The sequence below is a fragment of the Chinchilla lanigera genome, unplaced genomic scaffold (assembly GCF_000276665.1).
Source record: "Chinchilla lanigera isolate Chin_1 unplaced genomic scaffold, ChiLan1.0 scaffold00001, whole genome shotgun sequence".
Lineage (NCBI taxonomy): Eukaryota > Metazoa > Chordata > Mammalia > Rodentia > Chinchillidae > Chinchilla > Chinchilla lanigera.
In genome coordinates this window covers 20,287,056-20,312,556 of record NW_004955402.1, presented here as the reverse complement: position 1 = coordinate 20,312,556, position 25,501 = coordinate 20,287,056, and the positions used below count along the sequence as shown (strand labels likewise).

Genomic DNA, 25,501 nt, shown 5'->3' with positions numbered 1-25,501 from the left:
CAAAATTATGTTTCAAAATTGATGGAGAAATAAGGTCTTTCCATGAGCTTAGGGAACAATTCAACATGAAGAAATAATAATCATAAACATATATGCACCAAAGACAAGTGCACCCAACTTCATAAAAGAAACACTACTGGGCAGAGAAGGTCCAATAAACAACAATGTAGTTATACTGGGGGACTTTCAGTTCCAGACCCATCTAAAAGCCACCCACAGAGGACCTGACTTCTCACATGGAGACTGGAACCTTGTGTCTTTTTTTGCCAGAGCTTAAACTTTTCAGCGGGTATTTATCTAGCCCATGCCCTGTGCATGACCATCTCTTGTGGTTTTTCCCCCTCAGTCACTGTGGTAGGGCCACACTTGACACTCTGAAGTGAAGTTATTCTGTACCTGTTCTTTGTCTCAGTCTTAAACAATGAACCCTTTCCAAAATGGCTACTGATTATACCTACTCATATGGTGGATGTTGCATTGAATTTCTTCGCCACTCTAGCCTGCAATATGGAAGGAGTCATTTTTGGATAAAATACTACACTGATTTTGCAGTTTATATTAGCTGCAGGCTTTTTTCAGGGCTCGGGCTCCTGGCCCAGCCCATTGCAGTGTTTCTCCCTGGAGCTGCCAACCTAGGCATAACTTCTCTGCTCCTCTGTGCCAAGGAGGGATAAAAAAGTAGAGAAGTCTTGGAGGTGGTTGGGGAAGAATGCAGCTCTCTGGTGCATTTTGTAGTCTCTGGAAGGCCACTTCCTCCTCAGCCACAGTTCCTTATGTATGTGAGCAGCTAGCTCACTTCCTGCCACAATGTTTCTCTTTATTTAGGTTAATAATAATCTTTCTCCATCTCTCTGCCTCTGTCTCTGTCACTGTGTCTGTCTGACTGTTGGCCCAGGTGGCCCAAGGAGGTTTTGGTAGATGAGGTGATGTTCCCAAAAGCACACAGAGTCATCATCACCAACAGCAGCAGAGCCCAGCAGAGCGAGAACTTGCCTCTTTACTGTTCAGTGCACATACTATTGTGTTTACATTTTTGCATACTGACATGACCGTGTGCACATACATGTTTACCTGTGCTAAGTCATGCTTATATAACTGTGTCCCAGTCTGCACCTGCACTACATAAGGGTGTCATGTCCTCAGCCTTATCCAGAGATGTCCTTAGACCCCTCAAGCTGTGAAGCGCTTTGGAGCAGTATCTCCACACTGACCATCTCTCACATACACACACGCACACATACACACACTCCCATATACATACATGCGCCATTATTCTTGTATTTTCCAACTGAAGATCTGAAATGGCTTCCCGATATACCAGTCTTTAAAATCTGCCACCTATGATGATCTTTTCTGAATTGCAAAGATGACCCTAAAATGATACCCAGGATAACATCAATGTAGACACCAACATAGTAGGCAGCTTCTTTAATATTTTGGCCTCAAGATCCTTTTTCATCTCAATGGCCTCCCTCCTAACTTTCCAAAAGTGTGTGGCCCAAGTCAGTGAGTTTCTCTTTTTATAAGCAAGCACAGCTCATGCAGGGCCTTGCTATCAATCTGTGAGTCTTGCCTTGGTCGCTCAGTGGATGTAAAATTAAGCCAATTGTCTTGTGTCCCCCTCTAACTCCTGCTTTCCTTTTTAGCCCCATTTCTTTTCTACAGAGATGATTACCTTGTTTGTGAGGTTTGTTGTGTCTCAGCTACGCTTTGATGGGTATTTGTTCTTGTTTCTAGCTCGTCATTACATATTATACCCTCCTCTGATTAGGTAAGAATGAGGGATCAGTGCGGCTCATCATCAGTTATATTTACTCCTTTCTACCATATTTTCCTGAAAGAAGGAACTAGGTGGAAAATAATCAGTGCTGAAAACTAGAGATCAAAACTTCTCGCAGCAGTCAGCCTATCCTTGCTTTACCAGGCATCACTGTTGTCTTGCTCAGTGGCAACTCTGTAGGAAGGTAAGTCAAGGACTGGCTGATTGGAGCTGGCATTTTTGATCTTAGCTTTCATCAGTGATTATTTTCCAGCTAAGTCTTTTTTTTTTGGAGGAAAGAATGTATTACTCATTAGCTGTATTGGACATGTTAATTCAATCTTGTCTGGATTCTGTTGAACAGTCATGTTTACTTTAATGACAACCTCTTCAGCAGTGTTCATGGGACAAACTGTGGTCAGCTACCATGTGTTATTAATGTCACCTGAGTCTATTCTCAGGTCTGTGTTACATCTCCTGAATCACACTGTGAAAGTAGATACTGGGAATCTGTGACATACTAAGCTCTCTACTACACTAAGTCTGTGACTCTTCTGCATACTCACCCTGAGAAATGCTTCCCTAGTTAATATGGGTACCTCAGTTCTTGGCTGCATATTAGAACCACATGAGATGTTTGAAAATGCTGAAGCTAGAGCTTTACCCTGGGTGAGTTATATCAGAATTTCTTGGAAGCGCAAAAACTTATTACATGCTTGGCCTATAATATATATCTAGGCTTGAAGGCCATTCTTCAAGTCAGTTGGGATAATTCTGTATACTCACAGTAAATATATGCAAAGTCTGGAGACATTTTAGAGACAGTGCCATAACATCTAGTGAGGAGATGTTGCTAAACATTTTATAATACACTGGGACATCCTTTCCACTGCAACAAAGAGTTTTCTGGCACCAAGTGTCAATGTTACTGAGGTTGAGAAACCTTGCTCTAGTTCATGCTTTTGTTTTAGTTTTGACTCTTCCATTTAAAACATCCTTTAATAAAAGCATCTTTATGGATTACAAAGGATTTTACTTTCAGGATATTACTCAGCAGATCTAGGATAAACTTGAAAATATCTCCCCAGGTTTTGCTAATGGCACTGGGGTGCTCCTGAAAGCTAAGCTTTGAGACTCTCCAATCATTTCATATAAATGCTCTTATCCTTCTGAGATTGGGCACACCCTGATAATTAGTGGTAATCAATAAGAGATGAAGAAACAACAGTCTTGGGACACACTTTCTGTATTTGGATTTTAATTACCTGTCTTGTTTTATGTTTTTGGCAATGTGAAACATAATCTTGTTCCTTTTTATCATTATCAAATATATTTGCCTCTGTATATAGCCCCTTCACATAATCATATATTAATCATTTTGCTTTCTTTTTATAGTATAAAAAGAAAAGTGGGGTATGAATCTGAAGTTCAATCTTTACTGAAACTGAAGTCAAAAAACAATGATTATCTCAAACACCTATACAAGGAGGCTTATCAAATTGGTGCTCTTTTCCACGTAACCAAAAATAAAACAGACGATATGGAACTTAAAGTATCAGAAGTGAGAAGAAAATTTAAGGTTATGTATCTTTGTGTTCTTACTAACTATGAAAAAAAGAGGACTTAACCTGATTTGTATGGAGTTGGTCTCGATAACTAGCTTTTAATTTAAGGATAAATAGTCTGAACATTAGAAGATAATTACATCTTTCCAAAGGCCCAGTTTGCATAGGAAAAGATGAAATTTCAATGTTCTGAATCAACTTTTGTATCTACTTTTTATTGTTATCAACTATTACACTTCTTGGAGCACCAGGAGTGTAAGGCTTGATTCCAATTCATGCTGTATATCTAAAAAATAATGGTTCTGTCTGTGGTAGGAACAGGGAATTCTGAGATGTATTCTCAAATCCTCTGTAACAAATATATAGAAAGTAGCTACAATGGATTTGTGAATTATTGGATTTCAGAGCAGCAGGCAATGTATAGACTATAGTGCTACAAAAACAGCTGTCTACGTGCCACAAATCCACTGCTTTGTGAGAAGTATGATGAACAGTTACTCCCTGCCACTGGTTGCAATGTCAACCCCATTTTACTGCATGTTGGAGACCACTTTACCAGGCTGCTCCCATCCATCACACCTTGCACACCCACATTTCTCCTATCTTTGGCATTTTCTTATTAAAAACTTATGAGCATAAAATTGCTATACAATTTGTACTCTATGTCATAAACCTGTTGCTGTCACTATCTTCAGTGAAAACTGTCTCTTGGAATGTATAAACTGGGGACATATACATTCTCTGCTAGAAAATGTTCTGTCCTGAATGCCTGGGGTGTAGTTCCCACACTGAATCCAGCTGTTCAGCTGACTTGGTGAACTCAATGTACCTACGTTCCTCCAAATCAGTATTCAGTTGGTTCATAATGTGTTTTATGTTTAAAAGGTAAGAAGCAAGGTAAACATTGTACATAGTAAACATCAAATTTAAGATTATTGTATTTTAAAAGCATAAGGCATAAGACTATATATACAATGTAGCAATACAATACTACTTTATGTATTGTTTATAATTTAACTTTTCATTAGCATATTTTTCTAATTAGTTTTGTTTTCCTTGAAGATATTCTTGGAGACATCATCATCCAGTTGCTTGGCTACGTAACAATGAATTTTAACTTTTTCATTGTACTGTTCAATTATTTTTTCCACAGCTGTCAAAAAACTACATTTTCTTCTTCAGACATATTGCTTCATTTGTATGACATTCACTTATTGGAGGGATAGTACATTGCTTTATCATTATTATCAGCCATGAAAATATTGAGAGACTGAGTTCACGTTTGGTACGGCTGCATTGCTCTTGCTATGATAATGAACGTTCCGTTACTGTAACTAAATTCTTAAGATAACCGCCTTACAACAAGAGTTTACTTAGGCTCACCGTTTCAGAGATTTTAGTCCATGTCAAGCTAGCCATGTTTCTTAGGACCTCTGGCAGCACAGTACCTCGTGGCAGAATACATGGCCAAGAAATTCCACTTCATTTTGTCCAAGAGGAGAGAAAAACACAGAGAGAACTGTGTTCCAGAACCACCTCCAAGGGCACAGCTCTGTCTCCTAAAACTTTCCACGAGGCCCCACTTAAAGTTTCCATCATTTTCCTATATTGTCACCCACAGATCAAGCGTTTAAAGCATAGGCCTTTAGGGAATGTTCAGAGTCCAAACTACAGCACTTACTTTGCAAACCCAAGTAGAGTAATCCCCTTTCTGTCTTTACTCATGCCGAACGGAAGTAAGCATTTGTCATGTTCTTCCCTACTTCATGGTTACCAAGAGATCACTGGAAGAAACAACAGAGAGAAACTGCTTCATTTAGAAATGATTCCCAATTGAGAAACATCCCTGCTTATATCTGAACCTGAATATAAATGGCATTAAATTTTTATAGTGTAATGTGCATATGCTTATCTGAGTCAGAGCAGTACTGAATTAAAATTAAATTTCTAGGTTGTCCTTAAACAACTCATGAATCTGTAGCAATTCATGTGTAGCATCTGTCTGTGTAATGACCCTATTGTCTTTTGCTAAACGATTAATGAAAATCTGTGTACTATACTGAGTCTGTGCATTACATTTTCCTATCAGGTACATTTCTATATTGGTTGATCTTGGTCTGAAACTAATCTTTAGTCCATGTTAGCCAGAAATTAATCATACCAATTTTACTTCTGGGATAATTCTGAGGAGTAACTTTTTGAAATCTTAATGGTAGAATCTCTGAATTATGTTCTTTCAAGTTAATTCATAAATGAACAATATGTATTACCTGGCTATCCTTTACAATCAAGAGTGGCTAGTAGATTCTAGACATTTCTAATTTTAAATCTGATTTCAAACAGATAATTTGTCTCAAATTTTCCAATCTTCAATCCTAATAACTGACCTGTTCAGAAAAGCAGTATTTGACCAAGTCCTAGAAAAGATTCACCAGTTGGGATAAGAGATAAATCACTACATAAAAGAGAAATATGTGGTCAATCATGGTGTTGAAGGAAAGAAACAGATAAACAGCCAGAATGTGTTAAGAATATGCCACTGCCACAGTGAAATTTTGAAAATTTTCAGTACATATTCAGTTTTTCTCAGCACTTAAGTTGAATAGTCTTTGTGGGATTTTTGGAGGGATTTTTTCCTCAAATGTTTTGCAACTCTGGTAGAAAAGCATATACTTCAGGTTACTTTGACTCCAGGTTAGAATCATAGTTTTAGAATTAAGAGGGAACTTAGAAAGGAATGAACAGAGCAGAAAGGAAGAGAGAACATTCCACAAACTTATTTTATGTTGGATCTCTCTCTTTCTCTCTCTCTCTCTATCTCTCTCTCTCTCTATATATATATATATGTATATATATATATATATATATATATAATTACTATAGTGTTTGCAATATTGTGCAGTTGTAAGCACATTTATTTTGGTGGCAAAATGATTGATCCAAAGTAGCATAGCTTTTAGGTAACTGCAGAGTTTAAGAGCCAAGACATCTGATACTGAACCTAACACGGTCAGTAGAATGCTATATCTATACTCTAACCAACAAAGATTCAGTCAAGCTCAAACCTTCAAAATAATCACATAAGGAGATCATTTGAATCCTTGAAAGTGGTGATGTATTAGAATTTCCACAGTAACCTGCCCATTAATTCTACATTTTAGACTGTGATGACTTCCCTTGAATACTTATAAAGTGTTTTCACTAATCCTAACTTATTCTTCAGGAAAAAATCTTGCACCTCCTTTCACATGCTACAGAAGTTTCCCTTTTCATCATTTCAGTTACCAATACAAGTTCTAAAAATATTAAATGGAAAAAATTTGAATTAATCATGTTTTAAATTGCATGTCATTCTGAGTGACACAGTGAAATGCCATGTTTACTGCTCTCTCTTCCAACTGAAGTAAATGAACGTACGTCACCCCTTTGTCCAGCGTACCGTGCTGTGTATCCTACGACGAGCCTGTTAGTCACTTGCGAGCCATCCTGCTCTTCGTGAACCATTGTGGTATTCCAGTGCTTGCACTAACTAACCTTTGTTTTACTTCATAATGACCTCAAAACACGAGACTAATAATATTAGAAATTTTACTACAGCATGTATTATTATTATTTTGTTCATGTCTTACTTGCCTAAAGGTAAACTTTATGGTATATATGTATATACATAAAGGAAAAAATACATAGTATATATACAGGGTTTTGTACCAAGCACAGTTTCAGGCATTCTTTGGGTGTCCCGGAAAATATTTCTTATGGGTAAGGGGAGAATACTATATTTGTTTATCTCTAAGGCAAGATTCACAGGCCCTTCATTTTAGTACAATGAAAGTCAGAAATTTCTAAAAAGCTTTTGTTCAGGATATACTGTCTTCCGGAAGAGACCTGCTTATAGCATTTCTAGTTCAATCAACAGAAGAGAAGACAATTCTAATAAACTGAGGTTTGATTTGTGTGCTTTGCAGCTTCTATAAGGTTATGGTTAAGATTGATGATATTTTTAAATGGTTATAAAACAGACATTCTAAAAAGTTCATTAATTTTCATTCTGAAGAATTTATGCCTTATAGCTGGTCAAATCTAGAGCATATCGCTCTTGCTCCTTGTGTAACAGCCTTTTTATTGAATTATGAACTGAATTTAAATTCTTGATGTTCTGTGAAGGCTGCTAAAAGTAATGGCCAGAGTTGATTATTGTTGCTTGGTTTTCCAAACTAATGAGTAAGCCGACCATATTGTCAAGTTGACCTTTTGAAGGGATACTCAACTAATATATCTTGGATTTCAGAACTAAGAGTAAGTCCATTTTTCTTGATAAAATGGAATTTCTTCCTTATTAATAATTAGGTACTCTCAAATGTCTTGTTTCTCATCTATGCCATGTTAATTATCTTCTTTATCTTCCCCTATGTTCCATGTTTGCTAATTCAAGTGATACTTTTGCTTTTTTTATGAGCTTTGAATTTATTAAAATTCTTTGTTGGAAGTAGACTATTTTGCTGAAATGGAGTGCAGAGGAAGCCACTGTCGTTAATACTGGGAATGCCTGTCACATGAGTGAGATTTGGTTTCCGGGCAAAGGGTAGTAGAGCACAAGCTAAAGGGAAAGAGTGGGAAGTAGGATTCAAGTCCTTCAAGAGGTAGAAAATCTAATCTTCCTGACATATTTGAAGGGATAAGCAAACTTGAAATATTTGCTAGCAATAAAGCATGGCATATTTATGGTTTGGGGGTGCAAAACATTAGAGGATGTGATCAAACTTTGATTGATTTCCTGTAAATATCATATGGGAGCAAAATTTCCATCCCCGTTCTAATGGGTTATAGCTTTGCTTCCAGAAAATAGGTGGAAATTGACACTTCAGCATTTGCACTTAATTCTCTGAGCTTTGTTTCTATTTGTCTCCTTTTCCGAAGCAAATTTGCTTCAATTGAAAAAACCTGTATGTTAGAGGCAGGTGTTTCTTAATGTGAATCCTGGTTCTGCTAATTATTTGTTCTGAGAATACTGAAAAGATAATTAACTTCTATTGTTACAGGTTTCTTGTGTCTTAGAATATAGTATTACCTATATTTGCCTCTATGTGATTAATAAATAATATTATATACAAAACATTTAACCTAGAACCTGCCCGATGGCATGTTCTCAGAATTATTAGAGATAAGTGACATAAATACTCCATGGTATGGGGCTATCTTTGCTGTGAGGGTGAAATACAAATTAAACAACTGACATATTTTACTCTTGAGTCTGTGTCCCAATAAATGTGATAAATGTGTAGATTCTAAGCAACATATTGAAAATAATAATATCTGTTTGTTGAGTGTGTAATAATTTCACACCTTGTCTTCTTTTAACTCCCACAATAATTTCATGGAAAAGAATGCACTATTATCCCAGTTTTATATATATGAAAAGTGGTATTTGATGATGGTAATGATATATTGATATTGTGCCAAAGCATCAAACAGTATAAATTATAACTTTTCTGGAAAAAAATAGACTGTATGTGGAACTTTAAATGCATTCCTAATCTAACTCAATAGTATTATTCAAAAAATTGATTTTAAAAAACAACCAGATAACAAAGACAGACACTTACATAATAACCACTTGAAAACGTAGTCCATGAGGGCAACAAGACTGTCTATTTTGTGTACAGTACCAAATTCTCAGTGCTTAAAACAAAATAGTCATTAAATGTTTTTAAAAATGGCAAATATGCAGTTGAAACATTTGGCTGTGAAAATTAAATATGAATATTTATTGACAATAGAACAGTCATTAAGTATATATGGGTAAATTGTAATTCCACTCAAGAGTGAATTTTTAAAGAATTAATGGGACTTATGCTTAATTTTTGTGGCTGAGCCAGAACTTGCTGGACTGCATCTACCAAAGATAACAACTTCAAACTCAGAACTTAAAAAAGAAATCAGACCACAAAAGTCACCATACATTAACTGCGGGTTTAGAGATTCCGACTACTTCAATTAATTTAACTTTTTTGTAGTTTTTAAATGTTTACGCAAAATAACCACCCCCTCTACACAGTGCTTCCATAAAAGAGAAACACAAAGATCATATTAGATTATTTTTAGACAGAATCAGGGTGTGCCACCTCGGGACTTTCTGTCAGAGTCCTGGCCACCGAAATGTGTCCTGACAATCACAGCCAGCGCTGCCTTGGCGCACTAATGCTGTCCGGCCAGCAGTTCTTCCACAGTCCTCAAATTTTGCTTTAGGAATTTAAAGCCTCATTCTCGATCTCCGCCCTTACTTAACACAAGCACTGCACTGCTTCCCTTCGTGCCTCTGTCCTTGGAAAGTCAGTGAGCGGAAGCCAGCTCCTCGATTCTGAGTGAAGCACGGCTGATAGTGTTTAGTGCGGCTTTGGAGACAGCGCTGCCTGTCACCTGCATGCACTTCAGCCGTCTTTTGTACTAGTTCAGAAGGGTCTTCCAGTAAAAATAGCTCTCTGCTGCCACCTTCTGGATTTTGTTGGCTAAAGCCAGATAACAGGCAGGTCAAAGGTGACTGTTTCACCTCCCTCTTTCCAGCGTCAGAGTTGCTGTCGCTGTTTTGTCTCAGGATTCCTTTGAGCTTGTCAGAGTGATCTTCGGATATCTCTTACTCATTTTCTGCAAAAGACACCGCTGAATGGTCATGCCAGAGCCGTGCTAGCCTGCCAGGCTCAAAATGTTTACTACCGAACCCTTTCCGAAATCCTTTGCTCACGCCAGCTGTAAAACTTTAATAATAGCACCAGTAACAGCAGAGATCACACCTGTGTCTCCAGGGCATGGCCCATCGCTGTCACTGCAGGCTGCCGGGCAAACCTGGGACAAGCTGAAGGGAGTCTCTGGGCGGGGCACCTCCCTGAAGGGCGAGGGCTGTGGGATCCCCTCACCTGCGGGTAGCAGTTGCTCCTGCCTGAGGAAGGAGAGTAATGGCAGCAGCCAGTTGGACCAAGGATGGCGACGCCCGTGTCCGCCCTTGCACCGTGCTGTACTGACAACGCCTGACTCTCCAGCTGGTGAAAGAGCAGGGCCCGCGGGACCCAGCCCCACATTTCAAACCAGAGTTAAAACGTGGATTTGGAGCTAAGGGATGATAATTAGTGAACGGGCACAGATATACAGTGCACATGCAGATTTGTCCGTTGGGGTTGGTTGGTGTATGCACTTGAACCCCATACTTTGCATTTATTTGTTATAACTTGAATCTCCTTGTCTTCTATTGCATTGACTTATTACAAGTACACAGGCCATTTACTTGACAGACTTTCTTTCAATGTGAATTTATCTTTAGGAAACAGTGTTACCCAATTTTAAGATTGTGTCTCTGATGCCTATCTAAAAGGTCACGGTATACATTTTTCTTTTATTAGTGTTACTAGGTTTGACACTTTGGTTAAAGTAGCAGGGGTATTCATTCCTGCCTTGTAAGTAATAAGTAATTAATTATTTTAAAAATATTCAACTTTTCCTCAACAAATATTCACTCAATGGACTTAGCATCCATTTATGATTCTTATTTTGATCCATTATTGGGACATATGTGACATGACAGTATTCCTGGGCTTTCATTCCCTTTACAATGAGGTGGCAGTTTGAAGAACGCAAAGGTCTGGGCTAAGTTGGGTCACAGACCACAATCCTGGACAAGGCAGTCCTTGTTCGGTTCCAGTGCAGATATTTACTCTGTTTTGCTGCAAACCCAGGTCAGAATCAGCCTCCCTTCCTTTCCCGTACCTCTCCCGTTCCCCCACATCTCAGGATAAACACCTTGGAGGCCTTGTTTTACTATTCGTTCTCAAGACACCATGTACCACTGAGAATCTGGGTGATTGCTGCATTTTAATGGACCTCGAGATACGAGACTTTTTAAAATAAAGCATATCGAGACTTTTTGAAATAAAGCATATTTCTAAGTTTGAAATAACCTGAACCTTTTAGCTTAATTCCCGGGCTGAAGCCCAAAAGTTGTTTTCATTAATAATAAGCCCATTTGCTCCAGAAATGAACCATTCGTCAAATCTTCTTTACTGAGCTCAGCACCAGAAGCTGAGGAAGAGAGGAGGGCGCATCCTGCACAGCGCTGTGGCATGCGCCAGCCGCAGTATCGGGCGGTTCCACTCAGGTCAAAGCTCGTGACCTCCACTTCTCACCTCTGCGAGTGGATAACAGTTGATGCTATAGTTCAGACCTGCAATGTACCCCAAAGGCCTGTGTGTCCCCAGTACATTGCTGCCATTCCGAGATGTTAGAAACTTCAACATGGGGAGCTGAAGGTTTGGGGTCCTTGGGAGGGAGCTGCTGGGGCCGCTGTGCGTCTGGTGCCTTCTCCTTTTTGCTGTTTCTCAGCCATGAGATGAGCAACTTGCTCCCCGACATGTTCCTGCCCCAGCGCACTGCTTCACAGGTCTGAAGGCGGGGGAAACTCACTGTGGGGTGAACCTCTGGAAATATGAGGTGAACAGAGCCCTTGTCTCCTTGTAAGTTTATCTCAGGTGATTGTTGGACGGAAAGATGCCTCACAAAGTAGCTATTTTACTAAGTGGAAATGCTGATTACCTTATACACACATACAGACGTGCACACATGCATGCACTCACATGCATACACACACAAGCAAACTTACTCTTCCACAGCATCACGTGAACTAATTCTTTTCCCATCTAAGTCTGTGCTCATTTTGGATGGTCCAATATACAGAGGTTTCCACTATCATGGAGTCCTACAAAGGAAGAACTTCTTATATGTATAGAGCATGCTGAGAACTCGCCCTGCATACTACAAATTCCCAGTAGCACCACCTGTCGTATTAAATCAAGAAATCGTTCAAACTACTGTAACTCTCCGTCATTCTCTAGCTTCTCCCTTTCAATCTTTCTAGTGACTGGGCAATCAGTGTTTTACCAGGAGACCGTACTCTAATCCTAGTGTTATTCAACTTCTTCCTAATTTATGCTCATTTAATCCAGACTCTTCTTAGCAGTTACAAAATTCACATTTTGTAATTACAGCATCACATCCCTAGATAGAACTCAAACTCTCCCAGCAGATTTCAGAGCTAACTATAGCATCATTAGCAGATTGGCACCTCTTTCACTGAAAGTCTTGGAACTGGCCACAATCTCTAACATAGGCAGCTGAGCTGCAGAATTCAAAGAAGCATCTTACTTATTTGGAAAGCCTTATAGAAAGGCTAGCAGTCCTGTTAGGAGAGTGGCACGGGTGAGTCAAAAGGCTCCATATCAGTCATGGCGAACCTTTCAGAGCTTTCAGTGATCACAAACAGCTTGCTGCAGTACATGTGCCACAGGTTCGCCACCACTGCTCTATACCAAATATCCCTATCCTTTGGAGGGTCTTGAAAATCTACGTGTTACTGAGATGCTAAAGCAATGAGATTAAGTCCCTGAAATTTCAGTCAGATTGTGGGAATTGGTATCCTAGTTGAGCCACAGGCCTGGGAAAGAAACATACCTAAGTTTTGTGTGCCTGGGCAATTTATGTAATCTGTCTCACTTTTACCATATGCAAAAGGGAGCGATAATAGCTATTTTATGGATTTCATAGTGAAGTTAAATCCAGGTAATTGTACACAGTAGGCATGTCATATATTTCAGCCGTCATTATGTGTTTGCATTGCTTTGTGGTCAGAACTGCCCAGATTCACAAATGGGAGTCAGTTAAGTGACCTTGCTGAAGGTCATTCAGCTTCACAGGGCATTGCACTTCCACGGGCTGATGTATGTGAGGGGACCCATGACACCCTTGTCTTATTTGGGGCAGATTTGAAGACCCAGTCTTTCTCTTGGCTCCCTGTGGGATGGATTGATGTTGTCCTAGAGATAGTATCACAACTCAGCCTGTTTGTCTGTCTGTCCAACTCTGCTTTGTTCCTATTCTGTGCACAGGCATTGGCACTACTTGTGTGCCTGATTAAACAACCTGCTCGCTAAGCTGTGCTCCAGGGTCAGCTTTACAGGGACACCGCCTGTGACAACAGGATGGGAAGAGAGAGTTCCCTTGGATGTGTCACTGTGTGGTCTAAAATCTTTGACCATCAGAGCTCAGCTTATTCCAGTCTTTGGTGCATCCTAGGATGTCTTGAGGGTGTTAGTAACTCAGTAGTGTACCTAGGAAAAACCCAGCTTCACAGGATTTTGCCCCAGGGCTGGTGGACCAGTTCTGGTCTTGGTAAGGAGGACAGTATCTCAGGAAAGCCTTGAGCCTCTGGCTGGAAAACTGCTGAGGTTCAGGGGCTGGTGTAAGGGTGAAATCTGCTGCCCAGCCATAGGTTGGGGTTTTCTCTCAATCCTGCTGTCTGGGTCACAGAGTTTTGGAGCAGGGCATTGAGGCTGGGTTTCCCCAGTTTTGTGAGTTGCCAATTTCCTGGGGTGCATGAAGATTTGTCCATTGGTAACAGGTTGAATTGGTTTTGTATAGTGACACAGATTTCAAACATATTGTTCTTTCTTGCAAAGTAGTTTTTTAGTTCTTTCATTTTCTTCTGTTTCTTCATATGCTACCTAAAGTTACTTTTAGCCTTACAACCACAATTTCTTTTTGTATAACTTTACCTAATTCAAGAAATAAATTCATTTAAACACTAGGTTAGTCTTCCAAGAGCTAATAATTTTAAAAATTCAGTGAATGAATTTGAAGGTAACATAAGCTAATTAATCTCTATTTGTAGCCAGAGTGATCTCTATAAAACAAATACTTTGTCCTTCACTACATTTTATGAAAAAAAGGTATTACATGATCCAGTAGCTGTTCATATCTTCAGCTCCATACCTTACTATTTACTAACTCATCACACACACAGACACACACACACACATGCACAAACACAAGCACATCTTTAATTAGTTTCCAACAAAGGTCAAATGTGAAGCTACATTTTGGAATATAATGTATTTTTCTTTTTTTGTCTTTTTTTTGAGACAGGGTCTCACTATGCAGTTCAGGCTGACCTTGAGCTCACTTTATAGGCCAGGTTGGTCTCGAACCAGCAATGATCCTCCTGCCTCAGCTTCCCGAGTGCTGGGATTACAGGGGTGCACCACCAGGCCTGGCTGTGTTTTTCTTGAGTCTATTGAGACATTTCAAATTTTCTTTCTATTAAATATTTGATAAATTGGTAAAACTCTAGTTGGATAGAAGAGGCTGCTAATTTTTTTTAAAATTATAAAAATATTATCATAGTTTTAAATATAGGTATGATATCATTTCATGTACTGTCTTTTTTTTCTTTTGGAATTATTTTTATTTAGGAACACATAGTGTTAAAGTATTGCTATGCTGAGTAGAGGAAGGTCTGGGAGAGGGACATTCACCCTAATTCTTTACATTGTGTCTGTATCCCCTAGGATATGAGGATACATTCAGTAATGAAGTAAAGAAATCAGAGACATCTCTGAACCTCTGTTTTTCTTCTTTGTGAAGCTGCATGCCTCTTTTGAATTCAGAGGGCAGCCCCAATCCCTCTCTCACAGAAGGCATCCCAAGATGAAATCTTCAACCAGAAGAAACTTTTCAACTGCTTCTAGATCTTGGTTTTTGTTTTGTTTTTTGTTTTTTGTTTTTTGGTTTTTTTTTGGCACCGGGAACCAAACTCAGGACTTGGCACTTGCCAGGCAGGCGATTATGCCACTGAGCTATATCCCCGGCCTAGATCTTGTTTTTATGTGATAATTCTAAGCAAAATTAGCAACAGAGAAAAGATTTTTCCAATTTTTTTCTTCCTTTTTGCCTACTAATTTCTACAGCATAATTGTTTGAAGAGATTGTTCTAGTCAACCACATTTTACAAACTTCACACTTGATTTGTATTTACCTTGTCTTCAAAGTTGAATGTGCTCATTTTGGAAAGTAACGTAAAAACAACCTCATAATTATTGTTTCTGAGAAACTGATGAATAATTAGATTTTACTTTGTGATTATTTGGGGAGGGTTGTATGTGTTCAGGACCTTAAGGTATAAACTTAGTGAAAACAAAATTCTGCATTCTAAGATTTTTAATAATTGTATAATACACTAGCTTTAATAAATGTTTTACTCTATAAGCATAGTAAAATATATCTCATGTTACCAAATTCCATTAAAATAGTGTTGATATTCTGTGCATATCATTTTAAATTTTAAAAAAATTTATACAATACAGGTTAGAGAAGAGTTTCTGAAAAGACTCATTCGAGGGAAAGTGGCTGCTGGGATAATAATTCAGGTAATACTAATTTGGTTGCAATATTTTATTCTTCCTTTGATTTGTATTTTACTTAGCATTTTAAATTTGCTTGTAATGAGGCATCTTGTCACTGCTTGGTTTGCAAGCCAGCAGTTTTCTCTCCCTAGCTGATGACAGTTGCCCTCTATGTACAACTAGCAGTGTCTGATCATGCATAAAGAAACTGACCTCCCATACACATATCTCATTTTGTGGCTTAATGGGAATTTCTGCCAGTCTAGTAAGAGGGCAGTGGAATCTCATTCCTGTGACTAACTCTTTACTCTGCTTTGTGATGATGTTATGTTTTCTTTACTTTTAGTGTCTCTCACTTGAGTTTCTTTATTTAACCCTAAGCGAGAAAAATATGCTGTAGTAATTTATACAAAGAGTTGGAAATAAAAATTTTAAAATAAAAAGTAGCAAAATTGCCAGGGTTGTAGCTTAGTGGCCGAGGGCCCACCTGGCAAGCATGAAATTGTGAGTTCGAATCCCAGTATCAAAAAAATGCCAAAATTGACATTAAGTTTTAATTCATTAACTTCCTGCTCATTTCTCTTAGTTGATTTTAGACTGAAGGAATTACATATATCCAAAATGTGTTGCCAGTGTGTTCTGTAACTAACTGTCTTCCAGTATTTCCTTAAGAATGTGTCCTTTCTATTGTCCATTAATTTTTCTCTCATTTTTTCCAGTACTGTTTATGTGGTCTTTAAATACACATTTGTGCCCTTTGCTTTTTGATGGTGGTGGATTCTCTTGTTTTATTTTCAAACAGCAGCAAAGATGACTGCCTAGCATAGGGTAGAAGCTTAATCAGTGCTTAGGCAAATAATAACTGAATTAATCATTTAAAATCTCTGCTTACAGAAAAGACTATATTCCGTTCAGGAAACCCAGTCACTGGAGAGGCAGAACCTTATGAAGAGGAAAGCAATATATGCCCTCACGCTGGCGGAAATACTGGAGCCTCTCCAGCAACTAGAAGAGGATGCTGTAAGAATCCAAGCCATGCACAAAGAACAGGCTCAGGTAAGCATTCGTTATTCAACCAGAAGCTAACCTGTAGGAACATTTAGGTCGATAAGTCAGATACATGAGCTTACATTCTTATTTGGAAAATTACGACTTCACATAGAAAAATCACAGACACAGTAACTCTTGCAAGACTGTGACACTGATCTACCAAGGCTCTTTCTTTCAAGACCTATTTGAACCCCACACTCTTACAGTGTACTGAGAAAAAGCAGTTTTCAAATGGGTGAGCAGTGACCTCTGTGTTTTAAATTTAAAGTATTTGCTACTTCTAAATGGACTGTTAAAGTTATGTTTACTGAAATATAAAATACAAGGCTTGACATTTTCATGGTAAATGTTTGATGCATATAGAAATTGCAGACAGCTATGGTGAAAAATAAAGAAAACATGGCTAAAATATTTTCAAAACTACAAGTTGATGACAGTAACTGATATTACTAGCCCTTCCCCAAAAAAATAAATTAGTAGACAAAATATGAATACATCCTATCATTAGTCTTTTGGAGAAGCAGAGGGAGTGGCAAGAGCTATACATTCTTTGCCTTCCTTGCCAGGAGTGTGTACATATATTTATTTGGACCACCGTGGCAACGGGATTTTTTTCTTTGCAAATAATAATGTAATTTCTTACTCTTGATCATTAAGAACTTTCTGTCTTTATTTTTAAAAAATGACTGTGTTGCTACTATAAATATTTATTTGGATCTTTGAAACCTCCTTAAACATAGAAGTGTACTAGTATTATGAAGTAGAAAAGATTTAAGTCTAGCCAGGTTGTGAAGCATAGATACAACAACTTTTGCATACTACTCCCCTCAGGGCTTGTGAATGCTGACCTAGTGCTCAGCTAACAAATGACTAACCCGTAGTAAGGCCAGTGGGGGAAGTGATGGTAACAGTGGCTCCCCCTCTCCATTAATGATGGAAATTCATTAATTACTTCAAAATCCTTGCGGAAGTTTCTGAGTATGACAATTAATCCAGAAAAAATTAATGACTCCTGTTTCCTCTTATTTTATAATAGCCATGGTTTTATACCATCTTGTAGTTCAGGAATCTTTTTTTTTTTTTTCTGGTTTTTCTCCGGTACCGGGAATCGAACTCATGACCTTGCACTTGCCAGGCAGGCTCTGTGCCACTGAGCTAAATCCCCAGCCCCCATTTTTTATTTTATCATATTTAGCAGTGAATAAATTATAAGAACTAGTCACTTACCCAAACTCTGGAAAAGAATTAACTTTTACACACTTTGTGTTAATGATTGCTGATAACTTGTGTTTATAGCTTTAAATTTGTTGGAAATATTTTAGAGAGCATAATGAAAATATATAATTTATATATAACTTTGGAGGTTTTTTGGTTCCTTGATTTAAAGTGATTATATTTTGTTTTTCTCAGGTAATGTAAGTAATATATTGGGAGTTTGGGTATTGTGATATGTTTCTTTTAGTCATGTGTAGTGGTTCTTTCCCTTTACTTACCAAAATAAACATTGTCATTAATTAAATAGCCACTTAGGTATTATTTGGTCTAATCCAACATAATTGAGGTATAAGTATTGCACAACTTAATATCTGAATGTCTTCTAGAATCTCAGTGATGTACTTCAGAAGGAAAACTATGTTAAAAGAAAAGTGATACAAACAAAGAATAAACTGCAAAGAAAGGAAAAGAAAACTCTTAGTAAACTAACAAAAACTGAGGTGAGAAATTTAATTTCAAAAAGTAATTTTGCATATGTAATTTCTTCATGTCCGTGAAAACAAATCAAACAAGTTTAATTTTAGCTGATGTCTTGCATTTCTAATTGTTTGCACAAAATGGTCTGTAAGCACAGGAGGGACATGTGCAGTCTCTGTCTTCTCCACTGGTCTACTCTGTCAGAACCTCTCCCCTCATCAGGATAAAATACAAAGCAAAATTCACATTGGATGTGTGTAGAAGTCTGCTGCTCTCTACATTTGCCATGCTGGCTCCAGTTGCTTAGAGACTTAAGGAAGAAAAGGAGAAGGGGAAAAAGAGAAGAAAGAAGGACAGTGGAAGGAAAGGAAGAATGTTTATGTGTCTCCAAAATTCATGTGTTGAAAAACTCTGCAGTGCAATAGTATCAGCAGGTGAGGTTTTGGGGCCGTGATTAGGTCCAGAGGGCTCGACTGTATGAGCAGTATTAGTGTCCTTGTAACAGAGGCCCGAGGGAGCTTGCTCACAACTCCCCCTGGAGGACACAGCTAGGAGGTGCCACCCTTGCAGCAGAGGAGCCCTCCCCGGACAGCAAATCTGCTGGTGCCTTGGTCTTAGACTTTCAATCCTCTGGAAATGTATGAAATAAAAGTATGCAGTGTATAAATTACCCACCCTAGGGTACTTTATTATAGCAGTCTAAATAGCCTAAGAGAGGAAGGAAAGAAGGAAGGAAAGAAGGAAGGAAGGAAGGAAGGAAGGAAGGAAGGAAGGAAGGAAGGAAGGAAGGAAGAGGAATAAAAACAAGGAAAGGACTGTGGATATAGCTCAGCGGCACAGGGCCTGCCTGGCAAGCACAAGGTCCTGAGTTTAATCTCCAGTACCAAAAAAAAAGGAAGGAAAGAAGGAAGGAAGGAAGCAGAGAAGAATGGAAAGAAAGAGGTAAAGAAGGAAATGTGAAGGCCAGGGGTATAGCTCAGCAGCACAATTGCTTGCCTGGCAAGTACAGGGTCCTGAGTTCGATTCCTGGCACCAAAAAAAAATTAAAACATAAAGAAAGAAATGTGAGAAGAAAGAAGGAAAGTAGAAAACTAAGTAGCAATTGAACTTAATGAAAAGCAACATGATTATATTTTAAATTAAATGGTTGGAATCTTTTATGCCATAGCTACTGTTTAAACTCCATGTCTACCAAAGATCACACTTGGAACTACCAAAGAGCATATTTAACATGAATATGCTTATAAACTAGCAAATAGTTTCTTTTCAGATAACTACTTTGAATCATTAATGTAAAGTATTTAGTTTAAAATTAAAATGCTATCATAACTTAGTTACATAGGCTAATATTCAATAAGGGAAAATTTAATTTAAAAGATGTACACAATTCCTCAACTTTTAAGACAGTTACTAGTATCATTTAGTTTTCAGAGAGCACCTTCAGTTAAATGCTAAATTATATGATACCCTATTGGAGCTGAAGCGCACAAAGAAGGGCCTTCAAGAAGAAGTACAGCTCAAGGACAAAAATACGATTTTGAAAGGTTTTTGCTTCCATTTCATAAAGGACACTGTGGCCTGGTGACATGGGTGCCCCATTCACCCCGAGCAGTACTTCTCCTCCATTCCTCTTTTCCTTTCCCCTCTGGAACAAAACAGTTGTCATCAGCTTCTCAAGGTCCCCTGTGCTGTTTGGCTTAGGTCTGTCTCTTCCCTAGCTGTGTACTTAGAATACTGTAACGTGTCAGGTCCACAAAGGCAAAACTTACTTTTTCCAGTGAAGATGGGGGTGGAATCCAGTCAGTCGGCAGAGTCAACATTCTTTGTAGCCACCAGGTGGAGTACGCAACAAAAAAGACACCTTAATGCATAGGATCAGGTGTGAGCACAGCCGCAAGAGCAGAGCAGAGAGGTGGAAGGGGACCCCAGCACGGGGTGGGGAAGACTTTGCAGAAGTCATGGGGAGAGCTGTGGGAGGAGAGGGAGGCAGAAGACTTTCCTTGCCATGAGATTATTCGGAACAGAAATAATATACATGCCAAACCTAAAAGAGCAAGCACACTGAAAGTACGGAATGCATGGTCTCCATAATCGTCATTATTATTACCATTATTATGTGATTTTAGCCTGATTTTTCACATTAACATTCAACATTTTAGAAACAAACTCTGTATCTGCAAAGCAAAGAGATGACAAGCGAATGCTGTACGCCTTGCAGATTACAAGTGTCTCAGCACGGGTGCATGGAGAATAATGTGCCAGTTGTGGAACCTCATTAGAAGGAAGCTGAACCTGGTGTAATATCAGCCAACATTGATTAGCATTCATTAAGTACTAATTATGCCCACTTATGTATAAGCAATGCTCTGGACATCCTTTCTATCTTCTCAAAACTGAAATTCTGAGACAATTTTACTTTCACTCTGAGTAAAATTTTCATTCACGAACAACTAACCAGTACTACTGAATTTTTATAGGTTTAGCCTCCATTGAAAACTTAGGTGTAGAATCTCAACTTATTTTATGGAGATAACCTAAAAATATATTCATTAACTCAAAAAATTAACATATAATCTAAAGCATTTTACAATCTGGATATAACTTCGTCTAATATCTTAAACAAGTTTGTGAAATAATAAAGCAAAAAATAAAATTAAATCTGAATATACTGATTGCAGTTTGAACTACCAGAAACTTCCAGGGCTAGAAATGAAAGTAACTTTACTTGGTAAGCCTGAAGCCAATGTCTCCCTCCAGGCTAAGGAAAAACTAGTCCCAAAGAACAGTCAACTTATAGAGGCCCTGTTTTTATGACTCTCTTCCTACTTATTGTGGTGATACTTCAACATTTATCAAAAGACGTTCAAATAACTGCAATTTTCAAAGCTTTTACCACTCAGGTTGTATAGATTTGTACTGTTCACTATTCTGTGGTACCATCTGATTCTTCTCTCCACATCCAGCCCACTGAGGGAACATTTGTAATATTTTTGTGCCATGCAAGGAGACCTGCTGTCTATCTTTATCGACATGGTATTCATGCTACCTAGCAGAGGTGAACCAATACAATTTTAATTTTCACTTATGTCTCACAGCAGGTCACTGTCTTCTAGAATCTACTAGTGCCACAGAAGGACACTAGAATCTACTAGTGCCTCTTCCACCATTGGCTAAATTGGCTGTCATGGTCCAAACTGTTTACTGACATAATTGTTCTGAAGCCTTCTCAGTTTTCCATGACAATTCTTATTTCAGATTTAAGAGTGAATTTTAATCAAGCTGTAGACTGACATAATTGTTCCGAAATCTTCTCAGTGTTCCATGACAGTTCTTATTTCAGACTTAAGAGTCAGTTGTGGAATTTGACCTAACCTAAGTCAAGTTTTGCGATAGATACTATGTGGCACCCCGAGTTGACCGTCGCTTTGGCTCTGTTCACTTTAATCTATACCTATGCCCTTGTCCTATTTCTTTAGCTTGTCCCACACCCAAAGCAGTAACACAACATCACAACATCCCACTGGGACAATGAAAGAATCATATCTAGCAATATTTCCCTTTACATTTTAGTATAAGAGAAAAAATCTCTCTCATGCATTGCTAGACAAATTCCAGATCTTCCAAGGGGAAAAAGAACAAGGTGAAAATAAAAATTTAGATAAGAGTACTCAGTGTTTTCCCATGTTAGATTAACAGCAAATTTTTATAGAAAGTAAATACTGAAAGATTAGTCATTCTTCTTAAAATCTATGAATAGAGAAAGAATTACAGGTCATGTGGAGAAAAGAGGATGAAGGAGAATAATTGAGATGTATTGGATCCGCTGGGAAAATAACAGTAATAAGAAACAAAGCTGGACCTGGGGGAAGATATTCAGTAAGTCTGTAATATTCAATAAGTCAGTCAATATTAACACCAACAGTTAAGAAGGAATCATACAAACAAGAGAGGCAAAATCACAATTTCAGCTTGGAACTACACAGGTCCACTGTGGCAAATGGTGCTGACAATAAACATCAGCTTCTTTCATTGGAGAGATATCCTTGGCCACCTGCCAACAGACATGGTGCATATTTGGAAATCAGTGGTCACGTTTGTATCCTGAGACAATGTGTTTGTAAGGCTTGCACATATGTGCGTACAGGCGTGTGTATGCATGTGTGTGAGTGTGTGTGTGTATTGTGTGTGCAGAGGGGACAAGTTTGTGTAGAACAGAGTTGAAGACAGAATGATTTTAGCTCATCTTTTAGAAATTTGTTAGATGTAACAATAGAGAACATAAATTTAAGTTACTCATTTTGATAAGAGGTTACCATTTGCTTTTAACATGGTTTTTTTTGGGGAAGGGGTGTTACTGGGAATCAAACTCAGGACCTTGCATTTGCCAGGCAGGTGCTGGGCCACTGAGCTACATCCCCAGCCCACTATTCACTCGTAATTATTCACACAGCCAACATAATTCTGTCACTTAAATGTAAAAAATTTGAAAATCTAAGTATGTAAAATAAACCAATCCTGAATTTTTTCAGAGTAAACGCTCATTAATTTTTGAAGAATTACAGTCTACTAAAAGCAAAACAGTCACTTTTAATGCAAAAATAAATGAAATGAACAAACAGTTACAAGAAAAGGAACAGGAAAAGGCAGAGTATGATCAGAAACTTGAAAATTTAAAGTAAGTACTTAAGTATTATGAAAAAAGTATGTTTAAAATATGATTGACAAAGTGAAGTCAAATTTCCATATTTAAAAACTTATTCTTAAAATTTGCATATTTTCTATCAGAACTGTATGTGGAAATTGTATGTGTGCATTTAATCAGTTTTTGTTTCTATAAGCATAATTGTAGATAAATTCCTTTCATTCTTCATTGCTGCCCTGAGTTCATTCTCCTGGGAATAACAGGAATGTGCCCTGGTTCAGATGGAGACCGGCTCCCCAAAGCCTCTTGGGCTCAGAGGCACGAAAAGTGACTGCATCACGATGGTGCTATGTGCAGATGCTCATATGCATTCAATGTGAGCACGAAGTTGATTACAAAATTCTGATAACAGACCTGGGTGTGGGGGAGCACACTACAATCTCTACACTGCAGGGTCTAAGGAAAGGGGTTCCGAGTGACTTCCAGGTTGGCCTGTGCTGCACAGAGAGCTCAAGGCCACCCTGCACTGCATGGCAAGTAGCCTCAAAAGATACAAAATAAATAAAACAAAAAGTCCTAAAACAACCGTAATGAAGAGGTGAAAGTACCTGAGGACTCACTGGTGAACTTCTAAATCAAACAAAGACAAACTAGATTTGAATTCTGGTTCTGTCGTTCACTATCTCCTTGAAGTTACACAAGTACTGAGTATAGGAATGTAGAGTCCTTTGTTATAAGTGACTAATTATGACTTCATAGCTTTTTGTGAATTAAATTAGATATTATAAGAACACCTTAACATTTTAGTCCTTCCAAAAATATTAGTCTTGCTGCCATTATAGGTAACTCCACAAGTGGTTTAATTTTCTATTATCAATAGAGATATTACCTAATATGGACCCTATTAAGGCTGTGTTGAGCTCTTACAGCTGTGCTTGTTCTACACTGTGAGTGTTCCTTAAATTGCAATTATTTCTTTAGCATATTCTTTGCTGCCATTATTGTCTTACTCACTTTCTGACATTTTTGTACTAGTAGTTTTCCTTATGTAACTGTGAGTTCACCATAAATCTTATTTTACCTCAATAGACTAATATAATTAATTTCAAATAAATGCACACAAACTCTTGCAAAGAGAACACACATATGCCATACACTTAGGCCCTTGGAGGGAACTAGAACAATTTTCCAAGGTCTTTTGCCTCTAAGATTTTCCAATATTGTTTTTTTTTTTCTAAGTATCATGAACATAGCTCAGAAAATAAAATGAATTGATTAGTGAGACCTAAAATCCTTTCTTCACAGAAATATATTTTTAACTATGAGATTTAAAAAGGAACAAGCACAAGCTGTGTTTGATCATCTCACGGAAGAGAAAAGAGCCTGCGAAGAGAGGATCTCTGAGGAAGATCAGATGTTTAGAACACTCCTCGCCATGAGGCAAAAAACACTGGCCGACCTTAAAGTGAGTATTGTTTTGACTGTTTTAAAATGAAAGAAATACAGTGATGGTCAAATCAGCAACGAGGGTGACACATTCACTTCTAAAGTTGACATAGCAGGAATGTATAGATTTTTGAGATATTTGCGAATTTGTTAGCATAATAAATGTCTAGCACTTTGTTTTTACTTTGCATAAGTATAATTTATTCATTAAGCATATTGTATTTTTAATACATTTTATGAATGTTCTCATTTTATTGTTGTGTAGGCTGTGTTAATTTCAGAACCATTTTTATATGTTTAATAGAGATGGGACAATCATTCTATTTTGTTTCTCAATAAATAGACTTTGGAAGCTTATCAACCACCCTTATGAGAAATCAGAATGCTTCCTAGTCTTTTGTTTTATAAAAATTTTTTGCATAATAGTTTAATGACACAGTGTATTTACTTTTATGAAATAGGGAAATCCTATGATAAAATACATCTTTTACATCTGAATTTTTATTAATCATTTTTGTAAAGGCATACATCAAATGTTTTGTATGTACTGCAAATTACATACACTTAGTTCAATGATGTCCATCCAATTTTATATTTTACAAAGGTTTTGTTGTATTTAAATGTGATGAATGAATACTACCTTTGTTTTTCAATATTTTTAAAGCATTATTTATTTTTGAGATATATTTTGGGAGTTTTTTTCCCTAACAGTGAAGATTTCTCCTTTATTTTATGAAAACTATTTTCTGCAAAAATTTTAGTATATACATAATATATTTTTATCCTTTCTTTTAATCCTGTTTATATATGAAAACAATACATATTCAATTATCACATATATATGTATTTCTAATCTTTTTATAAGTTCAAAAACAGTGTGAGTAAATTTGAATAATTATTTGGAACAAATGTACATTAAATAAACAAGGATGTGAGTAAATGAACATACCATATTTGGTACTATTGCAGTGGTCCATTCTATAATAAAATTATTAATAAAGGAATAATATTAATACTGGTGCTATTATTATTCTTGTAACTAAAACTATTAATAGTGGTTTTAGTACTCTTAGTGTTAAGTAACACTTTTCTCTTTTAAATTGGCCACGACTTAGGAAAAGGATATATA

General features: G+C 37.5%; 1 protein-coding gene across 6 annotated transcripts in view; it reads left to right on the top strand.

Moving 5' to 3' along the window:
- The window catches only part of Ccdc178 (coiled-coil domain containing 178), a 352,256-nt gene that overhangs the window by 116,533 nt on the left and 210,222 nt on the right, over positions 1 to 25,501 (top strand). For all 6 annotated transcript variants that reach the window (XM_005372759.2, XM_013507772.1, XM_013507853.1 and 3 more), the window contains 6 exons: positions 3,155 to 3,338; positions 15,504 to 15,566; positions 16,437 to 16,598; positions 18,194 to 18,307; positions 22,814 to 22,959; positions 24,232 to 24,391. In XM_005372759.2, the coding sequence (XP_005372816.1) occupies positions 3,155 to 3,338; positions 15,504 to 15,566; positions 16,437 to 16,598; positions 18,194 to 18,307; positions 22,814 to 22,959; positions 24,232 to 24,391 (829 nt within the window). The remainder of the gene's footprint in view (positions 1 to 3,154; positions 3,339 to 15,503; positions 15,567 to 16,436; positions 16,599 to 18,193; positions 18,308 to 22,813; positions 22,960 to 24,231; positions 24,392 to 25,501) is intronic.